The sequence below is a fragment of the Zosterops lateralis genome (assembly GCF_965231275.1).
Source record: "Zosterops lateralis genome assembly, chromosome: 1".
Classification (NCBI taxonomy): domain Eukaryota; kingdom Metazoa; phylum Chordata; class Aves; order Passeriformes; family Zosteropidae; genus Zosterops; species Zosterops lateralis.
Genome location: NC_139762.1, coordinates 122,359,811 through 122,383,901, shown reverse-complemented (window position 1 = coordinate 122,383,901; position 24,091 = coordinate 122,359,811). Strand labels below are relative to the sequence as shown.

At 37.7% G+C, this 24,091-nt stretch overlaps 1 protein-coding gene across 1 annotated transcript; it reads left to right on the top strand.

Moving 5' to 3' along the window:
* The first annotated feature begins 678 nt into the window (after nucleotides 1-678).
* PEX2 (peroxisomal biogenesis factor 2) lies at nucleotides 679-24,076 on the top strand. The gene is made up of 2 exons (XM_083870224.1): nucleotides 679-762; nucleotides 19,553-24,076. The coding sequence occupies exon 2, from the start codon at nucleotides 19,572-19,574 to the stop codon at nucleotides 20,484-20,486; it is 915 nt and encodes a 304-aa protein (XP_083726350.1). The 5' UTR covers nucleotides 679-762; nucleotides 19,553-19,571; the 3' UTR covers nucleotides 20,487-24,076.
* Nucleotides 24,077-24,091: the final 15 nt, after the last annotated feature.

Sequence of the window (24,091 nt, the reverse complement as noted above, 5' to 3'; positions counted from 1 at the left end):
CACCTAAGGTGTACAACGCAACTAAATTATAGCTTTTGAATCACTTGAAACACTTTCGAGCCACTGAGGGAAAAAACCTGACAGGACGCCGGTACCCAACCGAGCGACTGAACAATGCAACTGCTGAAGAGATTCCCTGCAGCGCTTTTAGGCTGTGGCCACGTTCCTTCCCCAGTCTCCTTGTTTATCCTCTCAACAGCCCTGCGAATCCTGCCCAAAAACGCTCCACAGGCTTCACGCCTCCCCGTGGATTCCACCCCAGACTGCCCCCAATTCCAAGCCCCACGCCACCCCAGGCCAGGAGTCTCCTCGCTCCCACACGAGCGACCTCGGGCCGGCACCGCCGTTCAGGCCCCACCGACCCGGGATCACCGACCCCGGAGCTGCCCCGCCCCCTCGGCGCCATTGGCTGCTCCGCCTCACTCCGGGCCTCTGATTTGTTTCTCGGGCTGCTAGTCAAGCAGCGCGCGGTCCGCCCCGGCACGGCCGCCGTGCGGAGAGCCCTTCCCGCGCTCCGTCCCGGTCTCCCGGGGCGCTTCCTGCGCAGGCGCGGTGGGCGCCGGCCGGCCCATTGCGGAGCGGAGCGGTGACATGGCCCGGCTGTGCTGTGACACGGCTGTGCGGTGACCGGGCTGTGCAGTGACACGGCTGTGCAGTGACACGGCTGGCGGGACGGGGCCGCGCAGAGCTCCGCTGGCAGGCTGGAGGCTGAGCCCGGTGCACCCGCGGAGTGTCGCAGGGCCGGGCCCGGCAGCGGCGCAGGTCAGTCGGGACGGGGCGGGAGGAGGCGGGCGGGAGCCAGTGCAGGGGCCGTGCCCTTCGGCGGAGCCCGTCCAGCACTTCCCGCGGCCCGGCGGGCCGGGCAGTGCCTTTGGCTGAGGCCTCGGAGCTCACGCAGGGCCTGCTTGTGAAAACTTGTGTCCGGCCTCCCGCACTCCCCGGTCGGTCCGTGAGTCTCGGCCCCGGTGCCGCAGCGAGAGCGGAGCGTTCCGGCCGGGCCCGGCCTGCGGTGAGACAGAACGAGCCTGGGGACGACCCCTGCGGAGAGGGCGTCATAGTCTGTCAGAGGAATATTATTATCTGAATTCTGATACACCTGAGAGACTGAAACATTTAGAATCTTCAAGGGTCATTCCTCTGACTACCTACTGTAGGTGGCAAAGAAACCATTTTCTGTTAATCCAGTTTTGTGCAGCCTGTAAGTAACAAACCATTGGTTGATCACGAAATAAATGTGGGCTTATTCTGAGTGGCCAAAGTGTTTTGACAAACAGACAATTTCTGCTTATAGTTCATACTGGAAGCCACAGCACTGTGCATTTCTTGTGTCATCTTTTACCTGTCAGTGTGAGGGAGGTGTTCACTAAGGTAAAAGATGAAGTATGACTTAAACTTGTACTAAATTATTAAGTTTATACTAAAACTTGAGTCCAAAATACTTGGCCATTTGATTTCATGAGAAGTTACTTCTTGTCAGATATTTTTGGAGCTTTTCTTGACATACAATTTAGCAACAGTTGTTGATAAAGTTTTCTTTTTGATACTAATGCTATTTTTATTCTTTTTGAAAATCTGTTTTATCAATATTTTCTTCTACAGATTTTTTTCCATCTTTCTGCTGCAGTTCCTCCTCAGCAGCAGCTTCTTTTTCAGTTCTTGGCTGTCCATCATGACTAGTTTATCTAATGATTAGTAGTAAAACAACTGAAAGTGTCACTGTTGGTACTTAATTAAAGTAGTAAATAAGCTAGTAAAGAGAGGAAAAATAAATGTTTTGGGGTTTTGTTTAGTGTTTGCTTGTACTGCATGAAGTCCTCAATTTCGATTACTTGCTATGGGATTAAATTCACATCTATAAAATGTATAAATTAGCTCATTAAAAAGGCTTTTTTTTCATTTTTAATTTTTAGTGGAAATTTAATAAACCAGTAGGGCACATAATCAAGAGTACTGAAGGGATCTGACACTTACATTTTAATTCTTTTGGAAATTAGTACAGAAATAGATGATCATGTCACTATTGTAATGTCTACTTTGGTGGCTAGTGCCTCTAGCATTAGGTGTTAGTAAGAATACTTTTTTACTTTTTTATTATACTTTTTAGGAGTTAGTGCTGTATTGATGGTTGAACTTGAGGATCTTAAAGGTCTCTACCAATCTTGATAATTCTAGGATTCTGTGATTTACATTTTTAAGTACCATGATGATTGTATGTTCTCCATATTGTAAAGTTTTTGATTGAGTCTGTGAATTGGAAGGTGGAATATTTTTAAAGCTGTTGTCTGTGAAAGTTTTGCAAGGATCTTGTATTGCACCCTCTTTCTTGCCTACTAGTTTGGATTTTTGGGGGAGAGTCTGAAAGAGGTGCAGTGTTTGGGCCTTTTTATGTAGTGAGAGTTTGTTTGTATATAATACTTCAAAACCCCCAGTCTTATATATGCATATGTATAAATATATATGTATATAAATACACACACATATATATACACGTATATATATATTTGCAGTTTTTAAAGTAGGAATTGAGGATGTTTATTACTGAGTACAGAGTATTGTGAAATTGCATTAAACTGGGGCCAAGGCAACTGAAGTAACTCTGCTTAGCATTTAGCATTTTGCCTCTGTGTTTACATCCATTAACTCCTAGGCTTATCTTTGTTCAGACTTGTGGGGTTTTATTTGTCAACAGCATCCTTTTCAGCAAATGAAAAAAATCAGTTCCTATTAATGTTGCTTTAAGTAAATAGTTAAAATTAGATCTCTCTCTGCATGAGTGTCAAAATATCTTTTACTTCTCTTAGAAATGTTGAAAACTGAAGTAATAGTAGCAAACTTACATGTGTTTGAATCAGCTCATGCTCACATATCTCAACTCATCTTAGAACTCTTAGTATAATGGTACAGATGTAGAAAATATCATATTCTTTTTTTAAAAAACTATTTCTTAGTAATGGGCCTTCAGGTGCATTGTGAATCTCCCCACTGTTAGAGGGCTCCCAGGTAGCCAGAATGGCACGCCTCAGTTCATGTTCCTAGAGTATTGGGGATTAGTCTGGATACATGTCTGTTCTGTGCAAGGAGGGTGTTTAGATTTGGGAGGAGATTTTTTTGTTTGTTTGACAGCTCTGTTTTGTCTCCTGTTAGATTCTTTAATTATTCACCCATGTCTGTAGGTGAAGACTGTAGGTTTAATTTCATTAAAGACTGTAGTGACTCACAGAAGGGTTTTGATACTTCAGGCGATCCAGAACATGCAGGAAGTATAAATGTTGCTGTAATGGACTAAACAAAATTAAACAAAAACTTTCAGATGGATATTATTAATATATAAAGACTTGATTGAACCAGTCATGGAATTGAGTAGGAAAGGTAATTTTTGTACTCTGATAATTTTTGACTCTGTTCCTAATCCAAGGGCCTCAATTTGTTCTTTGACATCAAATGCTGTGGTGTAAGTCAAGAAAGAGATTTTATCTTCTCTTTTTATAGTCTTTTGAGGTGACAGTCTTGAAAATGGCTAAAAACTGCTACCAAGAGAATATTTGGGAAGGAAGGAAACAGGTTTATGCCTACATAGTATCAATAGCAAGAATATGGTGTAAAATAAATGATTCTTCAGTATATAAATTGTCAAAAGTGTAGAGAGTGATATCTGAATCCAGTATTAACATATAGCTGGATGTAGTAATGAAGCATATGAGGAAAAAACTCTAAACATTTAATTACTTGTTCAAAATATGAGAGTGGGAATGTTTTTTCTTATTTTTTTAAATGTATGAAAGTAGTTTCGAAGCCATGAGGTTTAGAGAGACGAGGAGGAGGGGACAAAGAAGGGAAGAGGTGGACAGCTTCTTGAAGGAAAATTAATAGCAAATAAAACAGTAGACAAAGCCAGGCAACAATTTGAGATTATAATTTAAATACCTTGTTACCCACGTGTTTTATTTCTCTATTGGTTATAATGGCGTGCCCTTGCAAAACTTTAAAATATTCCACAGCGCTGTTGTTGCACATGTAATTTGTGCATTTATTCAGTGAAAACAACAATCAAGATGCTGTAAAGAAACAAATAAATTGTGTCCAGCTAAGACTAACTGATAAGATTCAGACATAAATATGATTTCATTGAATTATCTTGTAACCATGGTGTCCTCCAATAATAATCATAATTAGGATAATAAGAAGAAATGTGAATAAATGTTTGAATTAAAAGCACTGTATTTAATAAAAATGTTTTCCTATATTACAAATAAATCCATTCTAAATTTATGTCAATCTAACTGAAGAATAAGATATGTTGTATTACATTTTTGGTACCTTACTTCTTAAACCTTTTAGGTATTTAATGATTTTTGGGCAGAGAGGGCTTTCTTTAAGACTCTCTAGGTAATAACTTTTTCAATAAAGTAGTTCACTGTGTTTGTGCCAGTGTAGCAATGTTTCCTTTAAGCCATAGGGTCTCTGACAGAAATTAATGTAATCTGTTTCTTATTCAGTCGGTCAGTGATATTAGTGCCGGCTTTCTCTGAGAGCCTGGTTTGAGAATAAGAAAGTAAAATCATTGCCCTGGATTTTAGGAAAGCAGGCTCTGGCCTCTCCAGGGATCTACTTGGAAGAATCCTCCTGTGTCAGGCCCTGAGGGATGCAGCAAAGCTGGTTGATGCTCAGGGATCACCTCCTCAGAGCTCAGGAGCAGTCCACCCCAGCAGTTACAGAGTCAGGCTGAAATGCCAGCAGCTCTGCATTGCTGAACAAGGGGCTCATGGCAAAAGTCAGACATTAAAAGTTAACGTGCAGAAGCAGGAATGGATTACCTCGGAGCAGTATAGAGACAGTGTCTGAGCATGCACAGATGTGATTAGGAAAGTCAGACTCCACCTGGAGTTGAATCTGGTGAGGGATGTTCTGTAAATACACCAGTAGCAGGAGGAATACTAGGGAAAGTGTGGTCTCATGGCTGAATGAACAGGGAATGTGGCTGAGGTTCTGCAGGCTGCCTTTGCTTCCATCTCTATTAGCAAAGACCTTCGGGAACTGTAGAGCACAGGGAACAGTCTGGAGTAGGGAAGATGTACATTTGGAAGAGGTTTAGGTTAGAGAATACTTAAGTAAATAGGACACAGATAACACTCTGGGAATGAACCTATGAGTGCTGAGGGAGCTGGCTGATATCGTGAAAACAGTCTCAGTAATTGTAGGACTGGTAAAAGTGTCTGTGGACTGGAGGAAAGCTTCTTCTGTTTTCAAAAGGACAGGAAGAAGTACTCAGGGAACTACAGCATGATCAGCTTTACCTTGATCCTGCAGAAGGGTGAAAGGTGATGGGGCAGCTAGTCCTGAAGACCTTTCTAAGACACATTAAAGAAAATGTCAGCATAGATTTACCAAGGGGAAGCCGTTCTTGACCAACCTGATAATTTTCTACAATGAAATGACTGGCTTGGCAAACAAGGGAAGAGATACTTGCATCAGTAAGTCTTTCAGCAGTGTCTGCTGTGACATCATTGTGGAGAAGCTGCTGCAATATGGGCTGGGTGAGCAAATAGTGAGGTCAGCACAAAACGTGCAGAACAGATGGACCACAGGGAATGGCAATCAGTGGTGTGAAGTCTAGTTGGAAGCTGGTAACTACTGTTGTACCCCAGGGGTCAATACTGTGTTCAGCCCTGTTTAACATCTCCATTAATGATCTGGATGATGCAATGTGTGCAGTTAGAAGATGATAATTTTGTCAATTATAATCAGTCTTTCAGTGGAATATCCTAATGTCAGTTTTTCCCTAGCAAGACATGGTTCCCAAATGTTAACTGTTTAGGAAAAACATCTGAATTCATGCAATTTTTCAGAGCATCCAGAAAGTGAATTTAAATTTTCAAGCTAAATGATAGCACATTGGAAGTGGACTCACTGTATTGCTGCTGCAGTTAATGAGGAGAGCCACTCCAACTTGTTCCTTCTGTTGGACTGCAGAAGTTTACTTCAGCATGGTGTTTTCAAGCAGGCTGCTTATGCTGTTTTGAGGTTTTTATTGGGTTTTCTTGGTCTGTTTTTTTTAAGAGATAGAGTTGAGCTTTTTTCTTTTTGACGCCTATTAGCACACATATTTTTTCACTGAGACCACTGAAGAGAGTCACACCCTTTCTGTTCCTCTCATTTTAACTAACAAGTGTGCTCTCAACATCGGCTGCTATAGAGCACTCCCCGTAAAGTTAAAAGCAGAAAATAAAATAAAATAAAAAAAAATAAAAATGGCCAATGTGTTGTGCTAAAAAATGTAGGCTCATAATCAGATTGTGCTGTATGTGCACAGAGAAGATAGCAGGCTCTCTATTCTGTAGCTTCTTCAAGAGCTAAATTGTTCCTGCAGCCATACAGCTGGCTTACAACTAAAAGCATCATCAGTTCATGTCTGAACTTCACAAAAATCTTCAGGAAAGGATGCTGTCTATTTGTAACATGCCTCTCAGAGAGGCAGGTAGGGTTTTTTTGGTTTGGAGGTGGAATATAAGAACTTCAGAAGTTTGAGTTTATTTCAAACTCTTTTGAAAAGGGAACTAAACTCAGATTTTTCAGAGTAAGGGGGAAAAATAAGAGAAATTAAGAACTTTGAGGCAGAGGAAAAAGAGGGCATACACAATATAGAAAGGAAGAGGAATTGTAGCAGTGGTGCAAAACTTGATTCAAGATTGATTCTGACTGAGTCTGGGCACTTCCTCCTCCTCCTGCAAGGGAGGACCTGAGGAGGTTTTTTGCCTTTAGGAGGAAGTCGAATGCTGCTAATATTGATTGTGTTTGTATCAGTAGCTGCCTGGGAAAAATGCCCCTAAATATCTTGTCTCTGACACTCCTTATCTCCACTCTTGGTTCTTACTAATATTGTGAGTGGGGCTAGAAAAGAAAGGAGTTAATCAAAATTTAAATTCTAAGAAAACTTGAAAAAACACATTAAAATAATAGTATTCAAAGGTAATGCTAATTCTATAGGCAGAGAAGCAGACAAAAAGTATCACAGGAGGGGTTTGCTAAGGAGGAAAAACTTCTCCTGAAAAGGAAATTAATATATTGCCATGACACTGTGGGGCATAACTAAATCATGAAGGGAAATACACATTGGAATTGCAGAGGGATTTCAGAAGCTGTAACAGCATACAACTCAGGCTGCCTAGCAAGGAAATTATTATCCCTCTTCTAAACTGTTACTTGTAATACATTTATGCAACCATTCACTTGATTCTAGAATGCTAATGAAGTTACAGGATTGAGGAGAAGTGTGCTGGAAGTGTATCAGTCTTCCCTCGTGTGCTTAAAGTTCCCATAATTACCAACTAATAAAATCATCAAGGATTGGGGACACTGAGCAGCACATCATGTTTTCCCAGCACCCCTGCTAGTCATTGTGTATGCCAGATGTTTCTAAGTACAAGTGAAAAAAGCTAAAAGTAAGGAGGAATCACATAGTGTTACTTATTTAAACAGAGTAGCCTCTCACTTGCAAGTCTGAATAAATCCTCCAGTAGACCTGTATGGATAATTATTTTCTTTTTATTTTTGAAAGACAGCTAAAAGTTTCATTATTTATATTTGCAGTGTTGTAGTGTTTTGCTTGCACATTCAGCACGTTGAGCTTGAAGACAGAAAGAACAGTTCAAGTCCAGTCAAACAAAAAGCTCGAGTGTCTGTCTTGCTGTTGACTGGTGGTGGATGTAAGAGTGTGAGGCTGAGATTCAAAAGCAGCTGGTTTCTCAATTGCCTATTTTTCCTGACCCTGTTGTTCTTTTTACTGGAACTTCATGTATCTTATCTGATTCTGTGGTGACCTGTTTGTGTACTAAATCTGCAGGAAAATAAGTTTAAATAAGGTTGGCTTTTGCCAGTTCAACATGCAAAAACAATTCAATAGAAGTTCAGGTGAGTGCTGATGCTACTCGGTAAGATAAGGACAGAATACACAGTAGAAGGAAAATAGGAGACAGTGACTGTAGCTGTCAAAAATTACCTTAGGTTTTTATAGAGCACAAGCCTGAAAAATGAGACACATATGTCAAGTAAGGTACCTTCTTTATCCTTACGCCAGTTGAGAGGTCTTGATTATAATTAGATTCAATTATTCATAAGTTATGCCATATAATACAAAGCCAAAACTTAAGACATAGAGTGAACAGGTTTGTCTTTTTATTGATACAGGACTTCATTGGTTCTAGCAAATCATAAATATGTACAGTCTGTAACAACACTGTTTTTACATAGAGTCCTCCTTTTGGTACAGTTGTGGACAGAGGTTAATTATGACTTAGTTAGACATTTAGGAGAGATTTTACCAATCTCATCTAATAAATATTTCTAATAAAAGGTTAAAGGACCTTACGTTTCTGCAGTGCAGTACTTGGATCAGCATTGTTACACTCGAATATTGCTGAATATTCATGACTGTGCAGTTGGTATGCATATGTATGTAAAAAGGAAGAAGGTTGGAATAAAATCTGGGCAGTGACTGTGTTTCATAAATGATAAGCATAAAGTGTTTAATGCAAAATTGCAGGGTTCTGTCATCTGTGCTAAATTTTATCAGAGTATATAGAGCAGGTGTTGCTTCTGAATCTCTTGTCTGTATCTTCTCAATCTTCATCCTGGCATCTCCATACATACCTGGTGATCCATTCATATGAATCAGACAGGTAGGAGCAGAACAGAGACACAGAGCTATGAAATGAGAATTTAAGTTGGATAACTTTTTTTTTTTTTTTTAAATAATTTTGAATGGAAGAAATGTAAGGAGGGGCATGGAAAAGATGCATAATATTGGGATTGACACAGTGCTTGACAAATAAGGTGATGTGAGATATAGTGCCCTTACAACAAGGAAATGCAGATGTTCCATATATCATGAGGTATAAGATCAAGTTTTCAGAAAAGCAACAGTGACCAGCAAAGGAAGAGTTATGGCTGTAACTGCCCTCACTGTGCTTACAGCTGTGCATTCATGTTCTGTCATTGGACCATTCTGAAATGGAGCTGCATACCTTTGCCACCAGGTGATGCTTCACCTGCTTTACACAAAGGATGGCACATTTGCTAAGCCTTGTGTTCTTTTCACTGCTCCACATGCATTGCAGTATTACTTAGCCATCCTGTTACCAGAACCTCATATCCTTATCACACCCAAAATGTCCTCAAATACAGCCAAATACTCAAACAGCTGTCTCATGGTCATCTGTTGATCACATCAGCAGTTGAGACCTACATTATTAACTTAATTCTCAACTTTGCTTAGCTTTTACACCTCCTGATAGTGGTTTAGTCAGGGATGTTGCCCTTCCATACAAGGGGCTGTTTCTTCCCAGGTAACCATCACAGTTGCCACTCTCTTCAACTACTTCAGCCAAATCACTCTTCGTCATTTTAGTTCATCAACAGTGAAGGTAAGGCACTTCTCCAAATAATTCCCATTACCTAGTTCCAAAGAAAAGAGAGTCTGTTGTGTACTAGGCACATATTTTGCTCAGCATCTAGATCAAGGGATTTGTAACCATGTTTTTTGGAAATCTTCAAGTTACAATGCAGCTTTGTTTTTTACACTTTTTATCACTGATTGCTTTAAAAGAAACAACAGCTAGATTTCATTTAGTGTAACAGAGAATGAGAATTTATAAGTGGAGCTGACACGTCCCTTTAGAGATGAATTTGTAATTTAATGTACTAAGGAGGAGGATGACAAAAGAGGAAATAAGATGAGGAAGGAAGAGAAAAAGGATATGGGATTAAGAATAATAGTGATGGAACATTAGCTTGTTATGTGCTTATCTTCCTGTTTATTCCAATAAATGAAAATTAGGGCATATCAAAAAAGTTGATGATGCTGTCTCTGACTTCTGAGCTATGTGGAATACAAATGTACTTTGAGGTTTTATAGCCTTGAATTTAGCATCACAAATTTTAAAATGTAGTATTTTAAATATTAGTTATGAGGTAATTATAAGATCTGATTCTTTGGATCTAATAATCTGTCTTTTAGGAGTGATGACTGATGACAAATTTATCTGAAGTCAGTAGAAGCTTTTAGCATTCAGAATATCTTTAGGAGTGGCCAGTAATAGTCTTGGTTGCTAATATTCATCCAGGGGATGTGTTACACCGATGTGGGATTTTCAGTTTCCATCAGATGCTGACAGAAAGGACTGATTTACAACTTCTAACAGTGCAGCACTTTCCTGCTGCTCTTCATTACTGTTGTATCAATTCTGGCTTTTCTGAGCTGGTTTTGATTTTGTAACTTGAAGCCCTAATATTTTGATTCTGGCAGGTAGTTTATGGAAGATAAATCAATGAGCTATCGTTATGTTTCCTTGCTGTCTCCAGGCATTCAGCAGTGGCTAATCTCTTGTATCTCCTTTTATGAAATTTAAGTTTACTGAGTTAAAATTGGAAAAGCAGCCTGGGATTTGAATGTATCTTTGTCTTGTGCTTGGTCTTTGGACCTTAAATGTAACTGTAGCATTTAGGATTCTGTGTTTATTTACTAGCTGCTCACTTAACCTCCAAATTAAATTTCTTAATTTTATCTATGGGATTGATTTATTGCACAATTATTCAGTGTTTTCCTTGAATTTGTCTGTTTTGAGAAATAGTCCTTTCTCCCAGGAATATAATAAATAAATAATAGTTTCTATGATTGCAGTGTGTTACTGACGTTTCAATTAGTGTTAGTAGTTACTCCAAACAGTTAAAGAAAGAATCAATTTATGTTCTTTGGAAGGTGATAGGCTTTGTCTTAAGTATATAGAAATCCAGACAGTAATACAAAATCAATCATTTTTAAGGTTATTTGAGGTGGTGATATAGTGATAAGTTAATTTTACAGTGATTAAGAGACAACACAGTTGGGGCTCCCAATTAGACTTTGATCTGAGGATATTTCTCTCTGCACTTGATAAGCAAGAAAGAGATGAGAACTAATGGTGAGACATGAGGCTTTGAGCAGCTGGAGTCCATGTTCTGTGTTATGAGAGTTGGTGTAAAGGAAGATTTTAAAATTAACTGAATATGTATCATTTGATTTCTCGTCTTTAAAATTTATTTATTTTAAATTGACATCTGAAATATCCTCTGCTATTGAGAGTACCCAAAGAGAACAGTTAAATTATATACATTTTCACAAAGAAAAAGGTAGAACACTCCACATCCTTTCAGCATTCTTGTGATGGGTGGAAAGATAGTTTTCATTGCTATCTGTTGATACCCTAACTTAATGAATATCAAAGGAAGGATAGTAAACCAAGGCTATGGCTTGCTTTTCTGCCTTCACACACATCCAGTATGGCAATGCTGAATGCACAATACCACATGTATTGTAGCTCCTGAAGGAAGGAGGAGCTGTGTGTTAGTGTTATCTCCAAAGAGGAGATGGTTTTAGCATGCCCACTCTCTGCACTGCTTCCCCGTACTTGGACCATTGATCTCAGTGCTGGGGGACTTGGCAGAATCTAGTCTGTTGAAAAGGGTGAAAAATTGTTACCTTTAACGTCTATCCTGTTGTTTCTTTGTGTTGTGATAGTTTATAATAATAACCTAAAATAGTGATAGTGAAGGCTAAAAGGGACTTAGTATCAGGAAATCTTCCATGGCCTGGAAATTAAGAGTTGTCCAGGCAGAAATTAGCGATGAATATAAATGAATAGCATAGGAATGTAAGAATAAAATCAATGACTCTGAAGAACAAAATAAGTTTCAATTTACAAAGCACAAGAAAAAAATCAATGACGGTCCAAAAATCTGAGTAAAAGAAGGCACGAAGGGATAAGTCCATTACCTAGATCTGTTATTAAATAAGAAAGGAGAACAAGGAACAGACTTTCAAAGACTGATTCTTTCCTTCATACTTTGTAAAAGAGATATATTGTGACCTGCTACTTTCATAAAATTAATCTTAGACAGGAAATAAGAGTGGAACCAAAGCACATAAAGAATAGCCTAAGGAATCTTAATATAGATGTGCTCAAGTGGCAAATCCTAATAAAATTCATCCTAGAATGATTGAGGAATTAGGCACTGCTGATTTTATTTATTTATTTAATATCCCAGAGGGTGGAAATAGCCACCAAAATAGGTTTGTGTGTATCTGGTTTTGTGCCTCTTTATTCTTCTGTAAAGAGAATTATTGAAACTGTCAGTTTTGATTCCAAATAAAGGTTCAGGAGTAAATAGTTTAGCAATTAATTTGTATCTAACAATGTGTAGAAGAGAGATGGTAAAGCAGCCAGTGCGGTTTGGTGAGACCTGTTTGTAAGAAAACTCAATATTTTTGTCTTCTAAATAAGAAAAACAAGCTTAGTAAGAAGAAAACTTTAGGTACAATAGAGCTTGATTTTAATAAAATCCTTTTCCCTACATGAGCCAACTAGGGAAACGTAATATCAATATTGTCTCCATGAGATGTTGATGTTATCAGCAGCAAGTTGAAAGATTGCCTTTACAGAGTAATTATCTACAGTACCCTGTCAAGATGAAAAGGCATTAGTGAGTTGGATGATGGAAGAGAACACATAACTTAGAAAAGTTACTGATGATAAAAACTGGAGAGAAGTTGAAAGTTTTTAGGGTTTTCTTTTTTCCTTTGTTTTAAACATAGGATCTGAATGCAAAATACTCTTAATGAGTTTGGAAAGTGTAAAATCAACAAGATGAAAAACAATGCAAGTATTTAACATGAAAAACTCAAAATACATTAATCCAAAACAGGAAATAATTATTCAGGTAGAAAAATGAGAGAAAAAGACATGAAGATACAGTAGATCTCAAGGTAAATTGCTTCTGGGGAAAAAAAAAAAAAAAGTTGTTTCTTTTGTTGCAGATTTTACTTGTGTTTTTGGTTTGGATTGGCTTTTCTAGAGGATCATACCAGGCATGTTGTAGGAAAACAGATACTGTGTAGTTTGGCAAATCTGTGGGTAGTTTGTCCTCTCACATACGTTGCTGATTTTTGCTCTTGAGAAGATGCAGCAAAATGGAAATTTTTTCATTGTTCCTGATTTCTGCTATGGAATGAAAACCATCCTGATTTATACTAAACATGCTTTATACTGAAAATGAGAAAAATAGTCTATGTAATTATTAGGGTCATAAAACACTGGAACAGACTATGTAGAAAAACTGTGGAATTAGCTTTCTTGGTAGTTAAACATGTGTCAATATATTTTTAAGCCTGTGTTGGTGCTATGTTAGGGTTTGGTGGTCTCTTGTAGTCCATTCCATCTCTCTGTAAGTACAGTGTTAGACTACATGTTTTATATACACACAAGAGATTCTGTAAAAGAATTAAATCACAAACTCGGTGTAGTTAGATGTGCTACTTATGCATCCTAAATGTAATTTTAAGTTCACAGAATAAACTAGGTTGGAAAAGATCTTTGAGCATCATGGAAAACATCTTTGAGTATCATGTCCAACCTGTCCCCTAACACCTTCTCATTAACTAAGCCATGGTACTGAGTACCATATCCAGTCTTTCTTTGAACGCCTCCAGGGATGCTGACTCCACTACCTCCCTGAGCAGATGATTCCTGTGCCCAATCACCCTTTTAGTGAAGAATTTTTTCCTGATGCCTGACCTAAACTTCCCCTGGCACAGCTTAAGACTGTGTCCTCTCATTCTGTCACTGGTTGCCTGGGAGAGGAGACAGATGCCAACCTGGGTAGAGCCACCTTTCAGGAGGTTGTAGGGAGTCAGGTCTCCCCTGAGCCTCCTTTTCTCCAGACTGAACACTCCCAGCTCCCTCAGTCGTTCCTCACAGGGTTTATGTTCCAAGTCCCTCACCAGCCTCGTTGCCTCCTCTGGATGTGCTCAAGTGTCTCAACATCCTTCCTAAACTGAGGGCCCAGAACTGGGCACAGCACTCGAGGTGTGCCCTCACCAGTGCCAGGTACAGGGGAGGAGTGACCTCCCTGTTCTGCTGGTCACACCACAGGCTGGGATACTCTTGGCCACCTCTACACTCTGCTGGCTCCTGTTCAGTCAGCTGTCAGCCAGTACCCCCAGCCTGGGCCCTGTGCAGCCACTCTGTCCCCAGGCTGTGGTGCTGCAGGGAATTGCTGTGGCCAAAGTGCAGGACTCAGCACTTGGACTTGTTAAACTGTATTCTAGACTGGGCCCATCTGTCCAGGCTGTCCAGGTCCCTTTGTAGAGCCCTCCTGACCCTCCAACACATTGTCACATGCTCCTAGCTTGGTGTCATCTGCAAATTTACTGATGGTGGGCTTAATCCGTTCCTTCATCCAGACCATCAGAGAAGATATTGAACAGCAGTCAATACCACTGTGTTGCAGTGGGGGTGGCTGTGAGAAATCTTTGAGTCTCCTGATTTCAAGGTGAGCGCGTGTCCCAGTCAGGCCGACTCCCGCAGGGCCCCAGCACTGGTCCCTGGGGGACGCCACTGAGTGACTGGCTGCCAACTGTTAGGAACAAATTTTGGTTTTTAATTTATTAAATGTTTTTTATTTTGCTTCTCAGAAAGTGATTTGACAGATCATACTTAAAATTATTTTGAGGGCTTCTGCGTACATGTCTATTTGTCATCTAATGATTATGCTAGAAAAGCAGGGAATGTGATTGCAGTAGCTCTGAGATAGAAACCCCTTGATTACTCATCCACAACAGAAAAGCCCTGTGGAAAAAATGGCACCCAAGAGGTTACTTGGATTTGTATATTTCTGCAGGCAAAGTTTACAGACCTGTAAATTTAAATGTAGAGTTTTTGTGGGCAGAATGCATTGACAAATATGCCTGATGGTAATACATCTCCTACTGATAGTCCCAGAACAGGTCAATAATAATGCTTGTATTGATAGCAGCGATGCAGGAGATGTTACTTGGTATTATAGCTAAAATCCATGTTATCCCCTTAATTATAATTACATTAATATTGACAGGCTGTTGACAATACTCACATTACTATTGATAGATTTCTGTCAATAACATGTTTCCAAATAAAATATATTCATTCATAATTTCTACAATGCTCAATAACAGCACTAATATATACCAGAAGAAATTCCTTTTTCCCTTGTGATATACAGTAATTTTTTTTTGTACTGTACAAGTGGGATTGTTTATTTGTTTGGTTAAAGAAAGACAAAACAGACAAAATATAGGTCATTTAAGAAAGGAAAATTTTAGGGGGGTTTTGGTTGTTTTTTTTTTTTTTTCTGCCAGGCAATTTTTTTTTCTACGCAATATCTTTGACAGTATAAAGTAAAGGGAGAACCTTACAAGTACCAGTCTTTACTCTTAGGCCTGAAAGAGTATTTATCTAAAAGATTCATCACACATCAAGTTTATTATACATCTGAATGTTGATACTTGTCCCTTTTGTTATCGGGTCTATGATTCTGAGTTCTTATGTTTTAAGCAACATAAAATAAGGGATAACAGTAAGGATTTAACAAAAAGAATTTAATTAAAAAGCATGGAGGAAAACTAACATTCTTTGTATTCTGTGTAGCTCAGCAAAATATAGAATGGAAAAATAACATTAAAAAAAGTACAAGATAAAAGCACTTACAAGCGCTTTTAAAAGTACAAGATCTTAGCACTTACAGGGTGTCTTTTTATCCAGCTTTAAGATACTATAGTTCTCATTTATTTCTACTGTACTAATACTGTTTGGAAAAACAATATAAACTGAAAAACAACACATTTCCGCAAAGACTTTGTATAGAAGTAATTTTTAAAGGACAATTTCCTGCCATAGCAAAATTGAGATTAAAATTTAGGGCTCTTCTCTCAAAGAAATTGTTGCTCTTATTCAGATTGTAGGTCATTTGAAGACATTTTCATAGGACAATGCGGATTTCAAACTGTCCCTTTTAATATTTGCCTATAGGAAGTAAATATCTTCCCTATAATTTCAATAAAACCTTAAATCAATTCAGAAGAAAGTATGGTGGATAGCAGAACACTAAGCACACTGAAAAGTGCTTACACATTAAAATCAGAAGTATATGAATATAGGATATAATCTTTGGGTAACTTGCAGGGTCCAGTTAACAGCCATGGCCTATATTGCAAGCTTTAAGTGTTCTTGGCAGGAAAGAACTTCAGAAAAATGCCCAGATTTATTGCTTGAATTGAGAAAACTTAATTGTTCATCAAAAAGAAACCTTTTTTTTTTTTTTTTTTAGTTTCACATAGCCATTTTACAAGCATAATTTAAAGGATAGCATCCTTATTGTCGTTTGGTATTCTTCTTTTTCCGTATAGTCTGTATAAACATGACTTAAAGTTCAGTTTCATATCTGGTAATTCAGGAAGAGGCATTAAACAAGACACAATTTTAACAAAGAGTATATATGGTGTTGATTCCGATTTTTTTCGAAAAGACAACGAATTTGGCAAAATTTTAAAGGTTAACAAACAGTAGTTGTGCTGCTCAGGTGTGTTGTCTCAAAAGTGGTTCCCATTTTCTGTATACAAAGGTCCAGTGCACTCTGACAGATTCAACAAACTTATTTCCTTCAAATACAGTTTTGTATAGGATGATGGACATGAAAAAAAAATCAATTAGATTCTGCAGGGAGGCAATGGGAAGCTCAAGCTCCAAGTCCCAGAGAAGATTTTTACAGCCTTTAGTCTACTCTCCTCTAGAAACTGGGAACAAATTAATTGCTAAAACGGGTAGGTTCAGGCATTATTTTGGTCAAGTTTCAAGAATTTCTGAGGATGGAGATTTCAGTCTCTGTAGACAAAAGGTTCCAGCTTCCTTGGGTCCAATTGGAATTTCTCATGTAGTGACTTAACACACAGTTGCCTCTCTTTCTTCCATGGGATCTCACAGAAAACTTTGACTTAATCTTCCCTACAACCCTTTGGAAATAGAAGATTATTCATAGACCATTTCTTAGCTGCCTTATCCTTCAAGTTGAACAATATGGATTATTTCAAGCTCTTCTCATATATCAGGACCTGGGGTTCCCTGATGATATTAGTTACAGGACTCTTTCCACTTTGTTGATTTTTTTTTTTTTTTTTTTTTTTTTTTTTTTTTTTTTTTGTACTAAAAGAGGCAAAACTGGACTTAGTATCCTAGGTGTAGACTCACCCATGCCAAGTGGAGGTTAATATGCACATTTTTGAGTCTGCTGGCTATACACATGCTCATGTGCTGTAAGGATCCACTGGTGGCTTGTGTTCAGCTTGCTGCCTGTCAGAATCCCCACATCCTATTTTTCGAAGCAGGTGTGCTGCCATATGGGCTCCCAGCCTACGTGTGTTTCGTGATCCATCACGAATTCTCTGGATTTGACACGTTTTCCTTTGTCTTCAGAAAGTTCCTGATGACCCATTCATAAATTGCTCCGATTTCTTTAGATAATATAGCTATAATGGGGGAAAAATCTGCAAATGTTTAGTCTACCTTATTTATGAGAAGCCTACAATAGAAATCACTCATAGCACCTGCAGTATTGAAAAACAATTGGATAGAATGGTTGAACTGATGTTGGAAAATAGTCTTAGTAGATGGATCAAGGAAGTAGTTAGATAAGATGTCGCTTTTGAGTAACTTTAGCATTTTTAAAGGAGCTTTTGTGTGTTGTGAGTTATATAGAACCCCAAAACAAGTGGAACAAAGTGAAATGAATAGAAGACAAAGTGAAGAGGACATTAGATTTTTAGGGGTTATGAGTGGATAACCAGTGACAGGTTCCAGAGAAGGTGGTTATCAAAGACTCTGGTTCCTAAAGTGATAGTGGAGTTGAAAAGATCAGGGATAGGAGGGTGGATGGTCATTGGTGCTGGAGTTTTTGAAGTCATGCAGCAAAATCCATTAGGGGTTGAATTGACCCTTTGAACATAAATTAGAGGAAGGAAGTTATTTGGATGATACTGGAAAATGTTTTTTTGCTTTGCTTTGGTTCCTGCTACAGAAAAGACTAAGTGCGAGGGATACAGGCTTGGGTATACAGCCTTTGTATCCCGGTATTCCAGCTATTGTGCATTCATGCAATGAACCCTGTAGCTGTTTGCCCAGAGGAGGTGGCCTTATACCACCTTCAGCCATGTTTTGCCTGCTAATAAGGAAGGAGGAGTTTAAAAAAACTGAGCGGAGGTATTGCATGCTCTACCCATGTAGCAGTCTTAGTTAATTGGAAACTACTGTTATACCCCCTACACTAAAGACAAAGTCATATTTCCTTGCAGTGATAACTAATTACAAATATGGAAAACAGTAGGAAAACCACAGATGATGTTTTATGTTGTGTTTTAAAACTTCTGGGGTGTTCTGTTTCAGCAAACATGGTTGGTTGTTTGAAGGAATTTTATTTTTAGTATTCTTGGCATCGTTAGCAACCATTGCTACCAAGACCCTCTACAGCATCTTTTACTCACAGTAATCTTATATGGTTATAAGAGTTTTCTCTTATAAATAAGAATTTAAGGTACTACTTCCTATACTTTTTCCAGAAGGCTGTGAAATCCTTGCAGGTCTGTTATGCAAACAATCTGGTTTAGAAAGTCAAATATGCTGCATACTGTCTGTAAACACTTCTGAATCACTTTGGGGTATTTTCTGTTGACAAAAGGAAGCAAAAATTGGTTACCCCACAATTGAGGTGTTACCTCTATTTTGCTTTGGCAATTTATTGGATTTATTTCTCAGTCAGACTTCTAGATGGAACAACATTTAAAAGAAGCCATTTAAAAAATTATTTTTATTTTTCTCTATGATGCTTGAGCAAGAGGAGTATACATTTGTTGCTAGTGTATATTAATCATCTTGCCTGGAAATGTTATACGACAAGTAGCACAATACCACACCTGTCAAAAACACTCTAGAAAATATATGCAGACTTCAGTGAAGTACTGTATAATAATTTATGTCTGAATGCTGAATATTTCTTTAATCTCATATGATTTTTCTCCAAACAACTCACTGCCTTTATTGAGAAAATTTTATTCTTTTCCACCTTAATTTTCCATATCTTTATGTAATCCTTAAATTTGTCACTATTTCTAAGGTTTTGCTTTCAGCTGTGGCAGTTGAAGTTTTCATATGGCAACACTTTGTCTGCCTCACTGTTCTTTTTCAGATTTTTTGGTTAGTATGTTCATCTTCCCTATTTCTCCATAAAACACCATACAGTGTTACAGTTCTTCTTTCTGGACCATTTTAAGGTTCAGTTGACTATTACACTTACGCAATAATTTTTAAAAATTTATATCTACATTTATTAATATGTATATATATATATATATTCAAAAAAACTGGATTTTTCTGTATATCTAGATAATGTTAAACAGTTTTTTATTACCAAATGTTATCTGTTTGTGAGAAATAGTCAAGTATTTTTTCTAAAAATGAGATTTCAAACTCATTTAAATGTATACTAATTTTATATTAATGTAAAGAATTGTAGTGTATTAATAACATATTTATAGAGCATTCTGAGAACTTTGTTGTTTCTTGTCTACTGCTGGTATATTACAAGTTTGTTATCTTTAACAAAAATGGAAATAAGAAAAATTCCATTATACTAAAATCTATTTGTGTTTTATTTCTAGGAAGTCTTTTTGGGAAGAAATGGCCTCCAGTATTGGAGATGGAAAGAGTGTGAATGCTGTGCTCAGAATAAGTCAGCTTGATGCTCTCGAACTAAACAAAGCCCTGGAACAACTAGTGTGGTCCCAGTTTACCAGCTGTTTTCATGGATTTAAACCAGGGGTGTTGGCTCACTTTGAACCAGAAGTAAAAGCATTTTTATCTCTTATATTATGGAAATTCACTGTCTATTCCAAGAATGCAACTGTGGGACAGGCTATTCTCAATATTCAATACAAGAATAACTTGTCTCAGACAGAGAAATACCAACCTCTCAGCAAACACCAGAAGTTGTGGTATCTAATTTTCACTGTTGGTGGAAGATGGTTGGAAGAAAGATGTTATGATTTATTTAGCAATCGTCAACAGCAATCTTTCTGCAAAATTAAGAACTATATTAGTTTTGGATCTGGACTTCTTAAGCTTTGTGGACTTCTAAATTTTCTGATTTTTCTTCGGAAAGGAACATTCGCGACACTTACGGAACGTATTCTAGGAATTAGGTCGGTTTTTTGCAAGCCTCAAAGTGTTCGTCAGATAGGATTTGAATACATGAACAGGGAGCTCTTATGGCATGGCTTTGCTGAATTTTTGATATATCTACTACCACTCATTAATGTACAGAAACTGAAACTTAAGCTTTCTTCTTGGTGCCTGCCTATCGCAGGTCTTTCCAATAATGAAAACACATTAGCAGCTCACTGCAGGGAATGTTCACTGTGTGGGGAGTGGCCTACCATGCCACATACCATAGGCTGTCCACATGTGTTCTGTTACTACTGTATTAAAAGTAACTTTTTATTTGATATGTATTTTACATGTCCTAAATGTGGCTCAGAGGTACATGATCTTCAGCCATTGAAGTATAAAATTGAAATGACTGAATTGCGTGTCTGATGTGAGGTTGATTTAGTTTTATACTGTACATGATATGTATTGAAGAGATTAATGGAAGAATTCAGAAATTATCGAAAACAGACTTCTTAAAGATGGCTTTGGAAACTGTAATTTATTCTAACATGTATTTTTACTGGTCTTAGGTTTTTATTGAGTAACAGTGCCATAATACCCTACCCCTCTCAGCAGGTATGGGAAAAGTAGTTGAATTTACTCTGGGTGGTGTGTGGGAGAAACAACAGCATTCTCAGGAGGTTCAATAGGAACTTTTACTTGCAAAGTTTAGAATATTACAACTGAATAAGGCACTTGTCAAACTTTGGCTTAGCAATCTTTAACTTACCCAGACACAGTGCCATTACCAGCTTAACTACTAGATGGATTTAGTGGAAATGTTCTTTTCATGCCTAAAGAATAATTTTAAATTTGAATTCCCAGTATGATGTTAACACTAAAAAAATACAAAGGTGCAAAGAAGATGTAAGCAAAACAGTGTACCTTCCAGGCTTTTGTGAGATGACAACTAATTGTCTCAGGCAACTATGTCTCTGACCTCTAATTACATATATATTGCCTTCCACCTCTTCCCTCAGGAGCTGAGGGATGAAACCCATCATCCATCAAAATGTGGCAACTGTTCAGGGTAACCCACATTCTTCTGAGTCAGAGATACTGAAGAAAACTGTTAGCTCACAAGATGCTGTCTGTAGGAATTGCCACTCAAGTTTTTTTGCTGTGGTCAAGGTTGGTGCCAAATCTCAGAGTTCACTTTCACACAGAAGAAGACCAAACACAGTTATATGCAGGTTCATACATTAAAATAGATATTTTTCTGCTTTTTGCTTTCACTATTTGCTTTCTTAGTTGGCTTTGCAATGTTTTAATTGTTCTAACACTTTATCCATTTACTTTCAACCTGGTTTATAAGATTATTTTCTTTTTAATTGCAATCGTTTTTAACAAGAAGTCTTATCCGGAACAGTCCCATTACACAGAAATGCATTTCATCCTCTTTTCAATCTTAAATTGTCAAAAACACTTACAGTTAAATTGAATAAGTAGCTTTATGGTGGCTCTGTTCTTGATTGGCAATCATCAATAATCAGCCCCAAAAATATCAGGATAACAGCTGATGGAGTATCTTTGATCTACTTTTATGAAATGGTTTATTACATCCTTCATTCTGCATCCTGATTAGAGCAACCCACTAGCCTGTTTGTTTGAAGATCTTAAATTCTAGGGTTTGATCTTTAGAGTGACACGCAGTGCTTTCATGTGATGTAATTAGATATAGTTAGCAGGTGGGCAGCCCAAAACTTCATTAATTTTGCTACTGTGAGTCAACAGAGATTTCAGAGCAAGTGCTTCCAGATACTGTGCTGCAATATTATTTGCTGTCAAATATGTATATTAGCAACCTGCCATATTTCTGTTATTTGCCACTGCAATTAGAACCAGCAGGTGCAGACCTGTTTTTATTAGAGTATGAAAGCTGACAAGTCATTTGGAGAGTATCCTGAAGTTACTTCTTGATCCTGAAGAATGCTGTATGAATTGTCCTTCCACATCACTTGATAGCTTTTCCCAAAGAAACGTATTGGCAACCCTGACTTCAAGGTGATCTAATGTCTCCAGAAACATCATCAGCATTTTTGGTACTTCAGTCTTTAACTAGGTCTATTAATTAAGACTTATGTGCATCCAAAATCCAATGTTTGTCATTTACAGTCATAGCAGACCTTTGTTTGCTGTGGGCTCTTCATTTATTCAGAAGTCTCAGGGCAATATTTTATCGAGAGAGCATGGATTCTCTGTATTGGCCTCTGCTAGATGTCACGTCCTTCTTATGTAGGAGTTAGCTTCTTTCCTATTTAGAAATGTTTCATTTTCCTGAATATTAAAGAATGTTATCTTCCTTTTTCATTCCACCTGCCTCTGTCCTGCTGTTTGATATGGGTAGCTGAAATTCCTGAGGTTTGTTTTGTCTCTTGCAGCTTTCTGCAGGTAAAGTTTGTACTCTGTTTTTCATCCCTGCCACACTATAAATACAAAACCTGTTTCAAGCATTTTAGTACCTTAGTTGTACAGCTGTTTTCTGCTGGTTCTGCTATATTGCACTTTACTTTTGTTTTTGTGGGGTTTTTTTCTGGAATTAAGCTTTTAATACTTAACTTATGCTGCCTTATTTTAGCAAAACAATTGTTGTGCTTCTGTAGCACATCCTCATCACTGTGTTGGGTTTGTAGCCCGTAGCATTAACAAAATCTGTAAAGTCAGCATCTTGTGGCATAAACAGTTTTCTTACCCTAAGACTCTAGATCTTAAGGTGGGGGTTTAGTTCTTTTATTTTCCATGCAAGGAAGCAGGTACTAAGCATCTCACAGGTAGTGGTGATCTCACAAGCACCTCACAAGTAGGTAGTTTGGGTAAAGAATGGTTGTTTATGTCAGATTTTTTTTAATCTCCCATATGGTAAAACCTTTGCTCAGTTGCAGCTGAGATTAATGAGGCCAGGGTTTCATCTTGAATATTGAAAAACTATTTGCTACCAGCTTACATTTTTTTAGTACTTCAAAATCAATATTCAGCATTTTCCCGAAGCACTTTAAAGTTAAATATATACTTTAATATTTTAATTCTGTTTTGGTTTGTCTTGTGATCTGTAAGCTGCAGAAGATTCTTAGCTGAAGATATTACAGGAAAAAAAAGCAGATAATTTGTAGACTAATCAAAGGATAATGATTTTTACATATTAATTATCTTGATAATTTGTCCTCATAAGCATTATATTTTTCGGGCTTAAACTCTGCTTTAAGAAAGGACTGCTACATCCGATCTTACTTCCTGCAGCAGAAGGAATAAAATTTGTTTTGGAATGTTTATCTTTAAACAAAAGGGGTTAGTATTCAGCTACCACTAGAATATACTTGTGAGTACATTCTAATGGTATATGTGCATCAGTGAAAAGGATAAATGCTTAGAATTTAAGGAAGCTAAAGGATCAGAACTTCTATTCAGTCTTGGATAGGAGTTACAGCCTTGTATTACCAGTTATCTTTGTTTCCTGTTGACTTTGTGTACTACATTAACATTTTCATTATCAAAAAACGAAGGGAAAAATTAAACAGTCTAATTACATTAATAAACATTACTAGAAAACTTTTCATTTCTTCATTTGACTGAGATTTATAAGTTGCTGCATGGTGTGATTCAGGAGGCATTCAGAGGAAAGTAATCAGAGAATCCTGATTTTTACTTCCACAAACCATCACCATTCCATCTACTCTATGTTTTAAGGGAGTTCTTACATAAATAATTTTATAGAAGACTTAAAAATGTGAGTTTCTGTAAAAGAAATGAGAGGAATAGTATTTGATTTCTGCCTTATCTGCAAATATTTATTTTTTCGTGAAGTATGATGGACAAGGGTGATCTCAGCATTAGTAAAGAGATGATTTGAAGAAAGATGAAAGATATGTATTTGCTAAATACAACCTATTATGATGTTCTTTTTTGAGAATACTAATACAGTTGTTATCTAGGATGTGTCATTCTTATGAAAACCAAGTTGACAAATAAATGATACTTTTTAACTGGAGGTTCTG